At 34.5% G+C, this 18,489-nt stretch overlaps 1 protein-coding gene across 1 annotated transcript in view; it reads right to left on the bottom strand.

Moving 5' to 3' along the window:
- ARID2 (AT-rich interaction domain 2) overlaps positions 1–17,097 on the bottom strand; it is a 46,308-nt gene extending 29,211 nt beyond the window's left edge. The window contains exons 1-11 of the mRNA XM_031552135.1: positions 17,054–17,097; positions 15,844–15,977; positions 14,818–15,036; positions 12,008–12,075; positions 7,526–7,693; positions 3,996–4,062; positions 3,660–3,910; positions 2,441–2,537; positions 2,153–2,362; positions 1,685–1,852; positions 8–83 (exon numbers count right to left, since the gene is read on the bottom strand). Coding sequence (XP_031407995.1) covers positions 8–83; positions 1,685–1,852; positions 2,153–2,362; positions 2,441–2,537; positions 3,660–3,910; positions 3,996–4,062; positions 7,526–7,693; positions 12,008–12,075; positions 14,818–15,036; positions 15,844–15,977; positions 17,054–17,097 — 1,502 coding nt within the window. The remainder of the gene's footprint in view (positions 1–7; positions 84–1,684; positions 1,853–2,152; positions 2,363–2,440; positions 2,538–3,659; positions 3,911–3,995; positions 4,063–7,525; positions 7,694–12,007; positions 12,076–14,817; positions 15,037–15,843; positions 15,978–17,053) is intronic.
- Between the last annotated feature and the right edge of the window lie 1,392 nt (positions 17,098–18,489).

Below are 18,489 nucleotides of genomic sequence, written 5' to 3'. Positions count from 1 at the left end.
CACTTACCACTGACATGCAAATTTCTCACTGTCTATTTCTACTATTCCTGGTGGTGGAGCAACATGTGGTGCTGTTCTAGAGGCTGTAGGGAAGGAAAAAAAAGTATTTGCTGAATGAAGAAAATGACTTTCACTGCCATAACTTTCCATGGGACAGTTTCTCCTGTTTTTCACAAGCAGGGTATTTCCATCTAAAATAAGTTGCAGAGGTGGCACAAGGCACACTATAGATTTGCTCCAATTTACCAAAACTAAGCAGGTAATTTTCCAACTCCTAACTTGAAACAAGTTTAACGTAAGGAATTTGTTGCAACATCATACTGATTTCTTTCATTCACCTGTTTATTCCCTTAAGACATATTCTTTTCCAGCCACTTTCACTGAGGTATCTGAACATGCTCAAGAAACACAGGACACACAAGTCAGTATGAGGGCTGCTCCAAAAGTAGTGCCTTCTATTTTATTATGTTGGTCCACGATGTCAGAGGCAGATGATGGTGGTATGGCAGTAGAGGTTGAACCTTCCCACCAATATTCTGTTACATTCTGTTGCCACGTGTAGCTGACAAAATGGTGTCTGACATGGAAGTGCATATGAAGCACAGATGTCACTGAATTCTTCCACGTGGAAAAAAAAATAGTACCCAGTGACATTCAACACTTTTGAACATATATGTAGATCAAACAGCGAATGTCAGCACAGTGAGGAGGTGGGTGGTGCATTTCAGCAATAGTAACAACAGCATGAAACACAAGACATTCTGGATGGCCATGCAGATTTTTACGAGCACAGCATGCAGGCTCTTGTTCACCACTGGCAAAAACGCATTACTAATGTTCATAACTGTTGAAAAATAGTGTTTTGTAGCTCAGAATTTGGTCTATCAAATAGTGTTACTGTGCTCTTTGTATGTGTTGTAGTTTTCCAGGAAATAAATAGAAGGCATTACTTTTGGAGCAATCTACATATCTGTCACATTTTTCTTCAGAGTGAATCCCTCTGTTCCATCTTATGTGAACCTGAGGTATACTGCTTTTATTTACTCAGGTGCTTTTATTAATAAAGACAGAAGGACATTTATGTGTTTTCCCCATTGATTAATAATTGCTGTGTCATCAACTTCAAAAGGACTGGTATTTAACTCTAAAATAAAATTGCAGAAGTTAATCCTTGAAATCTAGTTAATAGGTAAGGTCAATTAAGAAAACACTTTTCACACTTTAAATAATGCAATTAAAATTGAGTTCACATCACGAGCTTCAAAATAGGCATTCTGTATGCCTCTTATCTCTGTAATTCTACCAAGTAGTTTATGTTATTAACCAGTAATATTCTGTATAAAATGCAATATAAAATAATTTGTTTCCATTATTTCCAGAGAACTAATCCAGAAAAAATACTCTGTTTCAAATGAAAAAAAGTTAAGAACAGTGTGCATTAATTTTTCAGTAAATTTTCAGAAGAGCAACTGAAAAATATTAAGATCCTTTCTTTTTCACAACAGCTTTAGCGACCAAAACGTTCTATTTGCTTTCTGAACAAACATCTGAGAAAGATACCACATATTGTGTATAACACCACACTTACTTACATAACCCAATCAGAAACCTCCAAAGGACAGAAATCACATAGGTCATATAGAAAACTCTGCAGAAGAGTATGTTCCTCTGTAGTGATACTAACCTGCGATACCTGTTGCATGTGCCTGTGAAGAACCATGATCCATCATAGGTGGTCTGACATCAGGTACTCCTTGCTGGCTAACACACTGATGTTCAATGAGTTTAACAGCAGTGAGTGCATCAGGCCCAAACATTTGGATGTCCATAGAAACCAGACACACTAACGTATCTGAAGTATTAAATGCAAAATCAAAAATAACATTAGGACAATATAAATGAGGCTAGGATGTTCTGATTCGCTTTAACATTGCCTTGTGTTGAATGAAACCAAGCCTCTGTATGCTTCTGTAGATCTGTACTTAAGTTATCAATGGCATTTAAAAAAATCTAGCTTCCATAGTTACTAGCATAATTAATTTCTTGCAAACACAAAGAATTTTAATATTTTTAACCACTGAACTTGACCTTTTCTAAAGTCTTTCTTCCTACATAAATGAGAATAGTGTATTTTGTCTTGCTCGTCTCTTACCTATGCTCTTCTCTACTTTAGAAATCTTTGTGCAGGCTACTTCTCCCATTTCTGTGAGCATGTATAGCACCTCAAGTGCTGAGATTACAAGCAGCACATCTGGTAGTGTGAGATGACATATGATCTCCTTGTACGACTCTTGATCCACATATTCACAGATTAAGACACCATTATCTTCAGCCTTACAAAGATTCGCCAAGATTTCCATGCCTGTAAAACAAATACAAAACAGTTTAACAGCAATAATTGCAATTCTAGAAACACAACAAGAATAGCTTGGTAACTTACCTCTCATTTTTAAAAATCTATCCCTTGACATGAGGCATTTTGTAACAGTGTGAAACATTAGATGAGTAGTTTTGAAATCAACAGGATCCAAGAGAAGCTGGAAAAGGAAAAGAAAAAAAAAAATCTATGACTAACACTATGCGTATCATGCTATTAGTTCAAATCCTTAATCAAATATACATTTCAAAATATACATTTCAAAATATAAGATTCAAGAGTGCTTAAATACAGCACAGCTTTGTAACATATGTTCACAAAGTCTTTTTTTTTGGTTTGTTCGTTTGTTTTAATTTTAGTTAGCATTTTTAGTCCCTTTTTCCTTTCCTACTCTGAAGTAGCTGTCTAATTTATACTTTCCTAGGAATAACTAAAATAAGCTTACTTCTGTAAAGTCAATGGTATACTCAAATATTTGAGCATCCAACAAAGAACAGAACTTGAGTAAGAGGCATTCCTTCCCAAAAGCTACCACCACAACCATTCATCCTGTTTCTATCCATTCCTACTTTCTGATCAGATCTCAAGGCACTGAAACATGTAACATTCTTTCTTATTCATGAGAAAGTGGATACACAGTAAATAAAAATAGCTTTTTCAGACAGTAGACCAATCCTTCAAGTCTCATTCTCTGATATCCAGCATTTTAAATTAAATTTACTGGTTTTATTTTAAAATAATACATTGCCTGAACATATCTACTTGTAAAATCCGTATGATTTATGTGCACAATGATGGCAGACTGAAATAGCATATTTTATTACTTTCAAGTCTCTTTGAAAAGGACGTCTCACATCATTCAGGCAGTATATCCAGGGCCATATGACTATCATACCAGTGTGCACTAAACATGGCATAAAAACCTCCACCACCCCATTTCCCAAACATATGATTTTTAATTAATAACTGAAGGAAGTACAAAGCAAATGTATGCAGAAAGTAACTGATTTCCCTCCTCCCGTCTATAAAACTGAACTGAAAATTATGCAGTATGAACTTCCTGCATATCCCCATACCATCATTCTTTTCCACACGAGTCCATTTAAACAAACTAATACACACAACCTGTACTTTACTTTGGGCTATTTGCTATTTACAGATTAAGAGAATGATTTATTTACTATTTCGTTCAATGATCAAGGAAGAGCGATTTATTTAATTAACATTAAAGTAAAGCCTTTATCAAACAATATTTTAATTATTCTGTTTGGAAGAACATTACCTCTGCTGCAATATTTCCCAGCGTGTCAAGCCCCAACTGCCGCAGAGAAATAAAATGACTGTGAGCAGAGAGTAGCAGGAACCGAAGACAAGTACGATTAGCTGCCAGAAGTTTAACATTTCCCTCTTCAAAAGAAAGATTACGTAAAATCACTGCAATCTGCAGTACCCGCTGCCCTTCGATATCATTAATGCCCAGTTTGCGAGGTGGATGAAATAAGGATTCCCAAATCCAATCTTCTGATGGAATATCTGCAAAGGGAACATATTTATTTTAGTCCTTCCCTTCCTATGTTCACAAACACATACGTATGTGATTTTAGTCAAGATTTCTCACCTTGAGATTTGCTTCTGTCAGAAATTAGGTCACGTACTTCAATATCCTCAACAATATCCCTCCAAAACTGAAGAAAAAATTAGAAATACACTTAATTTTTAGTGGATTATATTTCTTGAAATACTATTTTTATTCCCAGTACTTTAAAATACTTTTGAATGGGAGAAAGTTTATTCTTTAAAAATCCCCCAGTACCTTGAGTCTTAACTTACCTAACAATAACACAATTTTTCACTCATGGAATGATATGAGAGATGTTTAATGGCTTACATTTCGGAAGCTCTTTCTTTTTCAAGGACCAGAAGTATGTGTTCATGATGAACCAACTCTACCCTGGATCTATATTGCTGATACACATACTGAAACTACACAGAGTTTTCCATTAAAAAATTAGAAATTCAGCAGCAAGTGGGAAAAAAGTATAATTCATTTTTGTTCACTTCCCACAAGCAGTGAAGTCCTAAGGAAGATGACTGAGTTTCAGTAAATCTCAGCTCCTGCCACACGTCCAGCACTTAAGATTTCTATCTAGACAGACACGCTTAAGCTCCTATGTTTTTCCCACATCACCTTAAATAAATGAAAACAGAATCAACAACCACCATCACATCACCACCAGCCTTATTAATAAAGCAAATCAGAATGTTTCAGTAGACTAGAATTCAAATTGGTTTACAGATATGCGGCCAATCTGTAAATGATTATGTTGCTAGAACTGCTGAAGTAACAATCACTCAAGGGATCAAGTTTGCAAGCTAGTAAAAACATACACTCTAATATATACTAATACAAATATATATATATTCTAATGTATATGTTTCAATAAAAATACAAACTTTCCTATAACTAATGTATATATTCCTGACTCATTAATGAAATACAGCTACTCTACTAGCCATGAACACAGAATAAAAGCACACATAAATCTCAATTAAAAGGAAAGGATGGTACATCCAACCAAACAGCAGGAAAAATTATGCTATGCAAATATAATTACTAAATTAGAGCACTCATACCAAGCTTGACACTATTATCTTCTTGAAAAAAACAGAATACTACAGATTTTCTAAATTGGAAAGAAAAGAATTTTATTTTCCATTGCAATGCCAGTAAACGACATCCAAATGCTGTTTAGTAAAGAGGACTGCTTGCACAGAAAGGATTATTACCTCATTTTCATAAAGACAAGAAAGCCTAACTTCTCATCATTTGTGACAACAGATTTTTCAAGTTAATTTTGAGGCTACCATGAAAATTCAAGGAAGACCAAGGCACGGAAGTAAAGGTTACTGGAATGTACTTCATTTTGACCTGCCTTTCCTGAAACTTGTTCCATAAATGTTGTAAAGAGCACACAGAAAGTCTATCTCCTGGAAATGCATTGGCCAGTATACGCTTTCCTTTAGAATGCTTCCTTTTGGAAAAGACAGTAAGCCTTCACATTCTACTGCTAAAGAAAAATCTTACAAGCTTTTGAAGATCAGTTGTTTGATCAGTTAAGGATTTTATTTATTTATTTAAAGTGAGAGGCTGAAAGTCTTAATCTTTAACAAAAACCTATTTGGAAGTAGATGAAGTCAAACACTGTCATGTTGAGACTGCTATCACATGTTAAATGTTAAAATAGCATCGTGTTTTGCTAGCTGAATCCTCCAATCTAATTTTTTTTTTTTTTTTTGCCACTCAATACTTCAGCTCATAGTCCAAAATGTAACATTTAAAAATCTTTGGAAATAAAAAATCTCAAACGAGCAAATTTTTTTGTCTACACGGCAAATCATAGAATGGTTCAGGTTGGAAGGGACCTTTAAGATCATGCAGTTCCAACCCCCATTGCTACAGGCAGGGACACCTCCCACTAGACCAGGTTGCTCAAAGCCCCATCCAGCCTGGCCTTGAATGCTTCCAGGAAGGGGCATCCACAGCCTCACTGGGCAACCTGTTCCTGTCTCCCCACGCTCACAGTAAAGAGCTTCTTTCGGATATCCAGTCATCTTGGACGCATTCTCAAAAGGATGGAAAATTAGGATATAAGCTTTTTGCAGATGAAGACACAGCAGGTACTGCTGAAATTAAAGCCTCACAGTCCTAAAGCCTCACATCTCACCTAGTATTTCACTATGCTCGAACACCTGAAAAACTCTTCCATTCCTTAAGGAGCAGTCTGTAAAACAATTCTAGCTGTCAGGTCAGATAACATTTCTTTTTCCCCCCAGAAAAGAATGAGACACAGCTTCTTTCTGTAAGCTAAAATGAGAGAGATACCAAGGCACCAAAGAAAGTTTACCTACAGTTATTTAACTAACAGTTAAACTCTTAACTTAACTAAACAGTTAAACTCTGAATTGTTTCATTATAGAGTTGTGAACACAAGATGCTAACCAGTCAAACTAGAGATTTTTGTGCCTCACGGTTACCTAGAATATACATATAAGCCTTGTAAGGTACTCAAAGCACACCAGAAGAACATGTGTGCCCCACTGCATCAGATCCTCCATATTCAAGAAATCTGGAGGTCTCTTAAAGCTCTAAGGAGGAGAACCTGGAAGATTAGACGTGAACATACAGACAATATAACATTTATAAAGTATATGTTTTCTTCTTTCATGTTTATTTCTACATACATCACTGTGGATGATAATGCTCACAACACTCTTATCATATTCTCTTTAGTCTAGTCATTCATCCAAATAAGGCAGAAGAGCTTGTTTCTACATAGCATATGGAAAAGAACCTAACTGATTCATCCATGACAGCTGATGATTCATCAGAGCATTCAGGGAAATGCTATCACAACCAGAAGGTCAGCAGTAAGTAATCCCTGGTTCTAGAACCAGTTGGGCCTGGATCAGGAGAATATTCATTTCTTGTATTGATTAATACAGAGACACGAATATGTTCAGACAGACACGTACCAGTATATTCTTGGAGAAGGTAAAAAAAAATAACAAACTCAGGAAACATTATGCTCCATCTTCCATTCAACAGGCCAGTAACTTAAGCAGCTTAACTAGCCAGTAACATGTTAAAAAATTCAAGTACATAGGTAAAACCCCAAGACATCTGGTAGTTAATGTAGCAATCTCAGAGATGGACAGCTAACTGTAGAAGGATTTCCCAGGACTCTAGTTATTGACAAGCATTTTGAAACAAATCCTGAATGTACAGATGGAAGCTTGATATGTTTTAATCACCATTCTGAGCTCCAATACACCTGAAGGCTTCACCCTAGATAGCTGAGATCTGTTCTTCTTTAATTACAAAAACCTTAAAATAAAAAAAAACAAAAACAAAAAAACAACATAGTAGAGGAAAAAAGCATATAAACAAAGAATAGCATCTTGTTCTGAAAGTTATCCTCTGGAATACTCATGAAATACAGATATTTCCATACCTAAGACAGACCTTCACATTGGAATCAAGTGTCCTGCTAGCAAATGATCGGGGGAAAAAAAGAAAAAAAAAAAAGAAAAGAAACCACCCTTCCTCTAATGCACTAGGGTTACCTCAGTGTTTGCCATCTTGTATACCTGAGTAAAGGTGTTGAGACATCTTAAGTTCAGAGTGAGATTGCAGCCTCTATTCCTTCTCTTTACACGGGAAGAGGGTCCTAAATCACCTTTTTTGGATTTAAGCAGACTGGCTTGATTGCTCTCAGTCCATTCAACATTTGTTTCCTGCCTAAGCAGGAAAGATCCCTGAAAAGAATGGGGGGGAGCAGAGAATGACAAGGTGGAAAATAGAATTACATGATCTACATACAATGTTTGAGATCCACCTGTGAGAAAAGAACAAGACAAAACATGCCAGCTTTTTTATTTTCCCAAAGAAAAGGCAGAAGTGGAAAAGGATGGGTTAGGTCAAGCCGTCTGGGTGCTCATTTTAAAAAAATATGGAGGCAAGAAAGCAAGCATCACAAGAAGTTTTTCTTCCCTACTACAAACTATGGATAGTTGCAGTTTGATATTACTTATAAACAGAAATGAACAGAAAGGAAGCAAAAGTGTAGCTCTTTTCAACATTTATTCCTATATTTTAGTTTGTTATATAATTTGAATATAAAGCTAAAACTTGGAAGCAAACAAGTAACACTTGACTGTGGGACATCCCGATGGTAAGAGATAATGGCCAAGAGTTAAGGAAATTGATTCACGTGCACCATCTGATTACTGTCAATAGACAAGTTCCTCTGGAAAAAGATGCACAAGATTACACAGAATTCAGTGAAAATCAGATTAACTAAATTTTCACAACAAACAACGGACATTTGAGCCCACAAATCATGTAATGTAGCAGCAATCGTGACTACTTATTGTCCAAGAAAAATAGGAGGGCAAGTGGAGCCAAGTCTGTGCTTAACAGCTTGATGGATCACTAAGAGAGAGACATTTGAAAAGTCTTTCAGGCATTTGCGTTTGGAATGATCTCTCTCTTTCTACACATGTATCAGTCAGACTCAAAGAATAAATGCACAGTAAGTTAATGTTAATATAAGAAGAAGAGAGCTGGACAACAAAATAACTACTTGGAAAAAAAAAAAGAAGAAAACTGGAGAACTAAAGCATTATGCAAAGCAATAAAGAAAGCACAAAAATTGCATGAGAACAAACTTTGGAATTCCACAGCCAAGAACTCCAAGAACTTAAATAAGGACAAGGTTTTATTCCAAATAACTGGAGATTTAAGCTTAATGGCAGGAATGGGAGACCTCAAAAGGAGCAAAATCAACAAACTAACACAGCTATAAAGGAAAACAGAAGGCATAATTAAAATGATATTCAAACTCCGGCAATTCATGGAACAGAGACTGAGTACGTATTCATGTTCAAGATTTTGATTTAGTTTAGCACTGTACAAGGTGAGAAGGTATCCAGCACTACATAAAACTGAAATTATAAAAAATTATTTGGAAAATTTGTAATGCAGGGAGGATTGGTAAAAAAAATAAATAAATAAAAATGGATTCTCTCAAAGTTTAGTATTAAATAAAGAAATACACCACTTTTCATCTTTACCTTCAACAGGACTATCAGTGGTGTCAGAGGATACAAGTAAAGATGCATATCCCTTTGTCTGCATGACATTATCAGACTAGTAGACTGTTCTGAAAAATTCATGATACTACTGCCCATTTACAAAGCTTCACAAATGACAGCTTACCACGAATTGTGAAAAATGAAGTGGTTATATATAGAAAAGAGAAAACAGAGCAGCAGCAATAAAACATTGAACACACAGATATTTCTATTTGCTCCTAAAATGTTGTCTAAGGAAAAAGATGGATAAAATTTAATCTTTTTTTGAACTGTATTTAAAAAACCCTAATATTATTAAGAGAACAAAAGCTAAAGTTTATTTTAAGCAAATGCTAATTTGTTCTAAAAGCCATTTGAGGAATTTTTAATACATAATTCTATAATTACGCAAACACACAAAGATGTTGACGTGCAGAAACTAAAACCTCTTCTACAATCCAAAGTTTGGTGTTTATGTTTATATATTATAATAATAATAAGAGGCACCTTAAGAAAAAAGTTAATTCAGTAATTGTAGCTACACAGATGACACATGAAATGTTCTAAGCATCAGGTCACTTGTATTTTGTACAAGTTCCATTTGAAAAGTTATTTTCAGCTGAGTTCAGTTTTTTGGTTTTTGTGTTTTGGTTTTTTGGTTTTTTGTTGTTTTGTTTGTTTTTTTTTATAAAATGGACATACCAACACTTAAATTAACATTCATTTACCAACAACAGAAATTATCAATTTCTCTATGAATCCTGAATTTAACCCCAACAATAATTTTCACAAGTTTCAAGACTTCCAGAACTTCTCTGAAAAACAAAACCAAAAACCCAGACTCCAACAAATGAAAAAACCTCTGATGTCTGAGGGTAACGCTTACAAGCTCAACAGAATTTCTATCAAATTAATCCCAATTAGCTTGGAATTTATACATTTGAGAAACAGCTCTTTCCCCCTACTTTCTATTCATCTCCACTCTTTCTATGTTCATGCTATCACAATGCTTTTAATTCATAGTTTTGCACTTTTCCTCTCTAAGAATTCTTTTTTGTTTTCTAACAAAATCCTAAACTGCTGCCATTGCAGTAGAGAAACATACTGGAATGATGACTACAAAACCAAATGAACTGGCAGTAAAATAGAAACAAACCAACATGAACTGTTAAAAAGGTAACGTGAACAGTGAAAGGAGGGAGCACACACTCAACAACCATTCTATTAATCTTAAAGGTATAAAAAGCAAATGCATTATATCTACCCTGCCAATCAAATATTTCCCTTCTATGTCAGGAAGTTCCCATCATGCTTTCTGTTTTCTGTTTTAATACATTCACAGCTGCAGTACAAAATAAAGGACTTTCAGCAGTGGGGTGAAACAAATGTTTAAAGTGAGATGTCATGAAAAATCCGGATCCTTGGCATTAGAGATATTTTTAGATGTGGTGGTATGTTTCTAACATGCTTTCAGAAGACTTTCACTAGAGTGATACTATACATATGTTAAATGCTCAAGAATAAACCTTGGAGAGTGTCCAAGTTTGTTGTTAGTAAATTTTACTGCAGCTACAGTGGTTCTACTTAACACTCTCGTTCAAAACATTTATCAGAACCATCTGCCTTTATCTGCCACAATTACTTAAATTTATATAATTAATGAACATATATTAAATTAGAATTCCACGTGGTTTTAAATGTTTACAGATCTAAATGTAGTACTTGTTGCTGCTCTGGATCAGCAACAGTCTGTGACAGTTTAGGGTGAAGTCAAAACAGAAGTGCTAAGTGCTTAAAAAAAAAACACACACACACACAAAAAAAACAAAAAACAAAAACCCACAACCTAAGGTATTCCAGCATCGTCCTCAGTGGAAAAGGTAACAAATATTAAGAAGCATTATTTTCCATGTTTCTCTTCAGCACACTTAAACCATGTTTTCAAGTTCATACACTAACGAAAACTAAAGCTTACCTTTTTTCTTTTGTTAACTTTATTTAGGAAATAATTCTTAGGGAATCTATTCACTGACATTTCAGCAATATTTATCATTTAACTAACCCTTTGGTAGTCCAACTTTTCCCAAAATTCAGTTACATAAAAATGAAACAGAAGACAAATGGAAAGAGCTCCTAACAAATATTTCTTTATATAAAAGACATTGGCAAGACATTTAAATACATGAAAAGATTAAGAAATTGAGCAGAAAACTGTCTCCCAACCTGTAAATAACTCAGCAGCTCACTTATTCATATTTTCATGCAATAAAAGCCATAAACTAGCACAGCACACTTTCTTCTACTTCAGTCACACAAATTTTCACCTGAAATTCTGTCTAAGGAAGTTGCTGTGTATCGCAGTAAATACACTGAAATGTCAAATCTCTTTCAACTACAGTACATTGCAGGCTCTCATTCACCTCAAAATGTTCATCTAGAATAAGGAGCAAGCATTTACATAAAGCAACTTCTCTTATATTTTTAACCTCATTTCATTACTAATGCAGCACATCGTGCCCTCTAGTGGAAAGATAAAAATGTCTTGTGCAAAAACACTAACTGAAACAAGCACACGTTCCTAACTGAATTAAATTTGCCTTATCTTCTTGTGTTATTGTTCCTATTTTCACAATTCAGAATGTTGTTTGTTTCTGTTGTTTGTTTTTTTTACTGATCACAGCAGTTTTAAATATTACCTTTTTTTTTCTGCTAAATATGTTGGATAGTTTTTCTCTTCACACGTTAGCTCTTAAGAATTGAAACTTGGAACTTCTTTATCCATTTACCTGCGCCTACCTTCTCTAACCACTTTTCTTCCTGCTTATCCCAACATTTTATGACAACTGTGACTTAGTGTTTTACTATATTTAAATGAAAGGAATGAAGTTGAGTAATTCAAGATACATATCCTGGTACATTCTTTTTTTTTTTTTTTTTTTTAAAGGATTTGAGACCCACCATATGCAGTTTAAAATAATTTAATATTCTTAAAATTACCTTAACAAAATCTCTATCAGTTTTCTCCTTCCATTCTTCTCCAAATACAGCAGAAAACGATCCTAAAGCTTTAAGCATAAAAAGCAGAATTCAGTAAGCAAACAAACAAACAAAAGATATTTGAACATTTTAACTTTTTTGCTAATCCACAAACCAAATAAAGATTCAACAACACTACAAGCTATTCTAGCATCTCATTTTCCTTCAAAGAATCCTGTACTAAATCGGATAAACCTCCTGAAATTTCTCCAGTGATTTAATTAACTTCTACTGCAGTTTTATAGTTTAAACAGAGAATAACCAGAGGAATTGACTGCTTTATGAATTCCAAAATAAATAAATAAAAACCATGGGAAAATTCTCCTTAGCTCTTTTAAAGAAGACAAGTGTTCAGTTTTCAGCCTCACATGAACAACTATTTTCCATGTACCCAGCATAAGCTGTAAACACTATTTCAGTAGTCAAGCAAATTCCCACAACTGTTTTCTGAAAAGCAGAAGAGTAGCACTGATAGTTTGACAGCACTCAGCTGAAAGGCAGTATTTAACCAGGAAGCCTAATCAGTGCTCTTGGATGTTTCATGGAGTCAGTACCAAAGATTTTCTAACCATCACCGCTTGCAAGCAGCAGATAAGATTCAGTCTCTGTAAAACTAAGCTTTGTCTTGCAATATTCTGTAATAAACTAATGGCAAGTAATGCCACACTTTTTATTTATTTATTTATTTTACATTGTGGTTTGCAATGTTTCAATACTTTGAGCAAAATATAACAGATCTCATTTCCAAGTCTTATTTCAGCTTCTACAGAACCCAAACCAGGGCTTTATGCAGCATTTCATAGTGTAGATATTACATAAACATCTCAAGCCTCTGGGACTGTCCTACTACATACAATATAACTGTCATCTCAAACTACTGAAGGGTCAGAGAAGGAGCTGAAAACATAATTTTCTTGCTACCTAGAAACACTGCGTTATAAATATTATTATCATTCTTAACACCCTAATTATAGACAAGCCAAGTCTAAAACCCACATTCACTTCAAATAAAATTAATCAGCTATCATTTACACCTGAAATTACTGACAGTATTTTCATAGTTTGCTATTACAGATTTTGTTTCATCACATAACTTGACAATTTACCTTTAATATTTATAACATACAAGCTTCATGCTTAGAAGTACGTAAACATCACCTTTCGTTTCCCCAGTTTGTCTTAAGCAGTCTGCCTAATGCTGCTGGGACACTCAGAAGATGTAATCTCTAGAGGCATCAGGTAAAATAAAAATGAAGCTTTCTCCACAGGTAAAGAAAAGAGTAAGCCTCATTCTATGCTTGCCACTACTCATGACTACTGTCACTCAAATATTTTTCAATGTAAGCAGTAGAAGCACAGCCAGCTATGGACAAGCCTGTGCTCGGATTCAAATGTAAGAACTTGAGAAAATGCTGCCTACCTTTGCAAAGTCCAAGAAATTGTGGAATAATAATACAAAATTATTATCAATTCCTAAATCCATAAAAGTTCCATCAGAGGAACAATGAGTGACGGCAAACTCAAATCTAGAGAGGAAGCATCCTTGGAACTATTAATGTGGAGGACTAAGTTTCATTTTTCTTAGAAAGTTCCTGTAATTGGGCTAGATGAAGATACTGACAGACCAGTATCTAATTGATCTGAGCTGAACTGAAAGGCAGAGGCACAAGTCAGAAACATAAGGGAGAAGTCAGAAAACACTAATGCAGTACTGAGGGGGGAAAAAAAAAAGCTACAGATCATTATGTAAAACTGTTCATGATATTAAAAAAAAAAAAAAACCAAAAATCAGAATACAGTGTCTAACATGGATTCTTCCCCATAATTTTAAAACTGAGTCTCTGACAAACCATGTTTGTGCTTACATGTGCAAAGCATATTTGCACTCAACAGATACATACGATCATCTGTAGTAACAGACAAACATATTTAGCTAAAAACATTCCTTTCATCTATTTACTATGGTAAAAAAGAAAATAGTTACATAAAAACAGTAAGTACTTCCTCCCCATCATTATGAGATAGGAGATACACTTTTATGATTTTAGGATGGTTTAGGGTAACCTTTTTTTTTCCCTTCTTCTTTTCTCCTTTCTACCCCCTTCTCTGACAGAAAGACAGATGAGCAATTAACAAGGAACAACTTGTCATGGAAGCCACACTGAAGATTTTGAACAGAAGAATTTTTTTCACATATTTTTTGTATATTGAGGGAATAGACTATCTTTAAAAACTGAAGTGTTAATACATTAACTATCTCTTATCCTTTGAGATTTGTTTTCTGAATTCACTACACTTGAATATGAAGTGCCAGGATAAGACCTTGGTGGGTCAGTTTTAAGAGCACTTCTTTTTTAGTTTTTAATTTGTGATTGTCACTAGGAAAGAATTATGAAAAATCAGCACTGTCCTATGAATTCAGAAGAAAGCAGTAATGCAGTACAATCCAATGCTGCAAATATGAGCTGCACCAATAAAAGGCTAATTCTCACTTTTCTTCAAATTGTTAAATAACACTGTTTCAAATTATCTAACTTAAAAAGAGTACTTGTAATGCTTCAAGTCTGATAAAAACAAGAATTGAGAAAGAGGTATAAAAAAACAAAACAAAACAAAAAAACCTAGGTATATTAAAAGAAAGAACAGGTATATTAAAAAAGAACATGTATATTCCAGGGTAACAAAGTACAAACAATTCCATTACTAAGGGTTGTGATAAAAAGCAGTAAACAGGTATTGACTTTTCTGTTGCAAAAATGTCACATACTTACTGTCATCAAATACCCCAGCATTAGCAAGCAGTAACGTGATGATTTTAGGGTCCTTTTCAAGCTGCATGACATGCTTGCTTTCATTTGAAAGAAGAGTACATACATTAATTGCAAAATCCACTTCATTTGGGAGTCCAGATAACAGTGAAAGCACCAATTTATTATAATCATTTGGTGAGTTAAAGTCCATAGACAGCCCATAGCTTTGACGAAGGTAATCTAAATAAGAAAAAAATTAAACAATGTTTTCATAGCTAAACTGATTAATATTCAAATCATATTTTGCCCAATTTTTTTGAGTGATATTTTTTAAAAATATTGTACTTCTAAAGTATTGCTTTTACAGTATTCAACTGATTTGCCCCATTTCCTTTGAATTTTGAAGATGTGTTACCTAATTGTGCACCATTCTAGTTAGATATTAATGCCTCCAGAAACTCCAGAACGCAATATTGCAGTGTGATCTTTCAAAGAAAAGCTTTGAAAATGTAAACTTTAATTAAAGCAGAATAGAATTGTAATATAATATGAAGGTGCTTTCTATGCAACAAATTACCCACCCATTCCAGAGCCCATGAGATTTATTGCTTTTTTCTGTTTGTTTGTTTGTTTTCCGACAGTGACACTTTAGTCTATAATTTACAATGAAGTTGATTCAGGTTTCTTACGCATGAGCTTTATTCTTCAGACTTTAAAGCTTAAATAATCCTATGCTCAACCCAGATATTTGGCTTTCCAGAGAAATGACTGAATCAATGGAAACAAAATCTGTGAATTTTCACGGTATGTTGTGTTTCAAGACAAATAACTTTAGTCTTGCTAATTAAAAGAAGAAATATTTGGAAAGAAGTGTAATGGCTTACAGATTCTCATTCCATTGTGACTCACAGTGGAAAGCTTTTTGATGCATTAAATAAAGAACCCACAGATTTGATGATTTTAATATAAATATATTTATACACTATTACTGTAGCTTGTTCTAAAATACATGGAAAAAAAGTTAAAAAACAAATCTCAAAAATTTACCTGACACACTGTGTTGCTGGTAGTTATAGGAAGTTGGGATTGCACCAATGGGAAGTTGTGGCTTTGGATTGCCTGGTTGTACCTCCTCATCCTCCTCCCCAAAATGATGGACTTTTTCATACTTTTCTAGATAACTGGAATAAAATAAAATAAAATAAAATAAAAAGATTTTGAATATGTGTAACTAATCATTCTTATCTCTCAAGAACTGAACTGCCAAAGGAAACAAACTACGCAAACATGGAGATATACTGCAAATGGAAGTCAAATGGTATAGAACAAAGTCATACTCAGACTGACAATAGATGATACAAAAAATGCAGGTATGAGACAGTTTGGCTTTAGATATTAAATATCTTCATAAACCTCAGCAATAACTCATAACTAAACCACAGAATTACAGAACTGGAGGGGTTGGAAGGGACCTCTAGATATCATTGAGTCCAACCCCTCTGCAAAGCAGACTCCCTATAGCAGGCTGCAAAGGTGGGCATCCAGGTGGGTCTTCAGTATCTCCAGAGAAGAATCCATAACCTCCCTGGGCAGCCTGTTCCAGTGCTCATCACCATCACTGCGAAGAAGTTCTTTCACATATTGGTGCAGAACTTCCAATGCTCCATTTTATGGCCGTTCACCCTTGTCCTGTCCCAACCAACCACTGAAAGGAGGTTGACCACGTCTTTTTGGATCCCACACTTAATTAAGATATTTATAAAGATTAATAAGATCACCCGAGTCTTCTTTTCTCAGGGCTGAACAGACCAGTACAACCCATTGAGTTTTCTTGTGACTAAACCCATTTTTGCAAAGTCAGTTTTTACTTTGCTACCCTAAGTAATTATTCCGTACAGTTTACCAATACCCTTACTGAGGTTAAGCCCAGAAAAACAGCTCCTTCCTTTCTTCTGACCTAAAGAAAAACAATGTACCAAATTCTATCTATTACACAAGATGAAGAGAGTTAAGATTTACTGCAGGCAGTGATTCAAGGTCAGAAACTGAGCCGCAGCTGCGACTAATGACTATCAGAAATCCCTTTAAATCCTTTCAGAAAAACGCTGATATACTTTACAGTGATAGATTATCCCAGAGAGGTCTGCAAGCACAGAAGCTACGTATACATCAAAAATCAAATAGCTAACCAGCTCAGTAAATTAATTATCTCAACTTATTTATTCTAGCATTATAAAACGTAACTTTCCGAACTTACAACATTCCAAAATATAAAGACAGCATGACCACAGTGGCCTTCATTTTACAGACATGTAGCTATGACGTCTCTAATGAAATTATTCCAAAGTTGCCTACATTTGGAAGCTTTCAACTTGTTGAAAAACAACATCAAGCCAATTAAATTGTACTCAAAATACTACGTAATCAGGAGATCATTCAAAACTTTTATCTTCCCGTTTGTATATACTAAAAATATTTAACATCTTAGAAGAAAAAAAAGCTTTTGATATAATTACTGTCAGTAGACACTGAAGCCACTAATTTATGGTGAATCAGAACGATTTTAAGCGTTTATTTAAAGAAAACAGTATTATTGATGACCTTCAGGGAATATTCTGTGCACATTATTATTTCATTAAATGAAGCATCAGTTTCATAACCATGCTCTTAACATGTTAGCAAATTCCAGAAGGAAGAAGAAAATTTCAGAGTTAGTAAGTTTTATATATATATAGTATTATATATATATATATATACATAGTGTATATATATCACTGTACCCCACGCAAACATGATTTGAGTTTCACTGGTGCTTACGATATTCAAAGCATATGTATGTTATCCTCATGTGAACCACTGCTACATTGCCCTCTGTTAAAAAGTCAGCTTCACTGCACAATTATTTGTTTTTAGGGATTCAACAAAATAGAAATTGCATTTAGATACAGTTGTTTTTTCCTTTAAGCTAGAAATGATCATTTATGCTACTTAAAATCCCATTTAAAATCTCAAAAAAAACACACTCCTACAAAAAGTAAGTTGTTTACAACATTTTAAAACTTACAAGTCAACATTTCTCTTCCCAAAGGTTTTTAAATCCTATTTCTTTTTCACTTACTTCTTTCCCTACTCATCCCACTTCTTTCCCTTCTCTTAAATCTGAAATCCAAAGATTAAGATCAAATGCAATTCATAGGATCTCTATGGCAAAGGGCAATCATAAGCAGATGATACTACTCCAAACAAACTGAAAAAAAATAGTTCATCTACACCTAAATTTTATTTTTGTTATAATAAAATGGTCATTTGGAGAGCCTAAAAACTAAGTAATTACATTACTATGAGAACTTCTTAATCATTTTATGAAAATTTTTAATAAAAGCAGTTAACGAGTAGTACTTATGTATGCACAAATTACTTTAAACTGAAGCACTTTGAGGCTGGGGTCCAAAATGGCAATGCTCAATGCCATTGCAACTGAACAGCAAATAAGCCAAGCAACCAGAACAGTGCAACCATTCCTTAACTGCCTCCCATGATACGAGCCAGCAGGCCAGCAAGGGTGTGTATAGCTGTGGGGGGCCCTTTTTTGCATCCCCGTAGGGAAATCTGCATCCTCTGCTCCTGTTTCTTCTCTGATTGTCTATATACCAATGCACACAGCATGAGGAATAAACAAAAAGAATTAGTATG

This window comes from Meleagris gallopavo, chromosome 1, assembly GCF_000146605.3.
Source record: "Meleagris gallopavo isolate NT-WF06-2002-E0010 breed Aviagen turkey brand Nicholas breeding stock chromosome 1, Turkey_5.1, whole genome shotgun sequence".
Lineage (NCBI taxonomy): Eukaryota > Metazoa > Chordata > Aves > Galliformes > Phasianidae > Meleagris > Meleagris gallopavo.
Note: the sequence above shows the minus strand (reverse complement) of the source record. Positions and strands in the feature narration are given on the sequence as shown.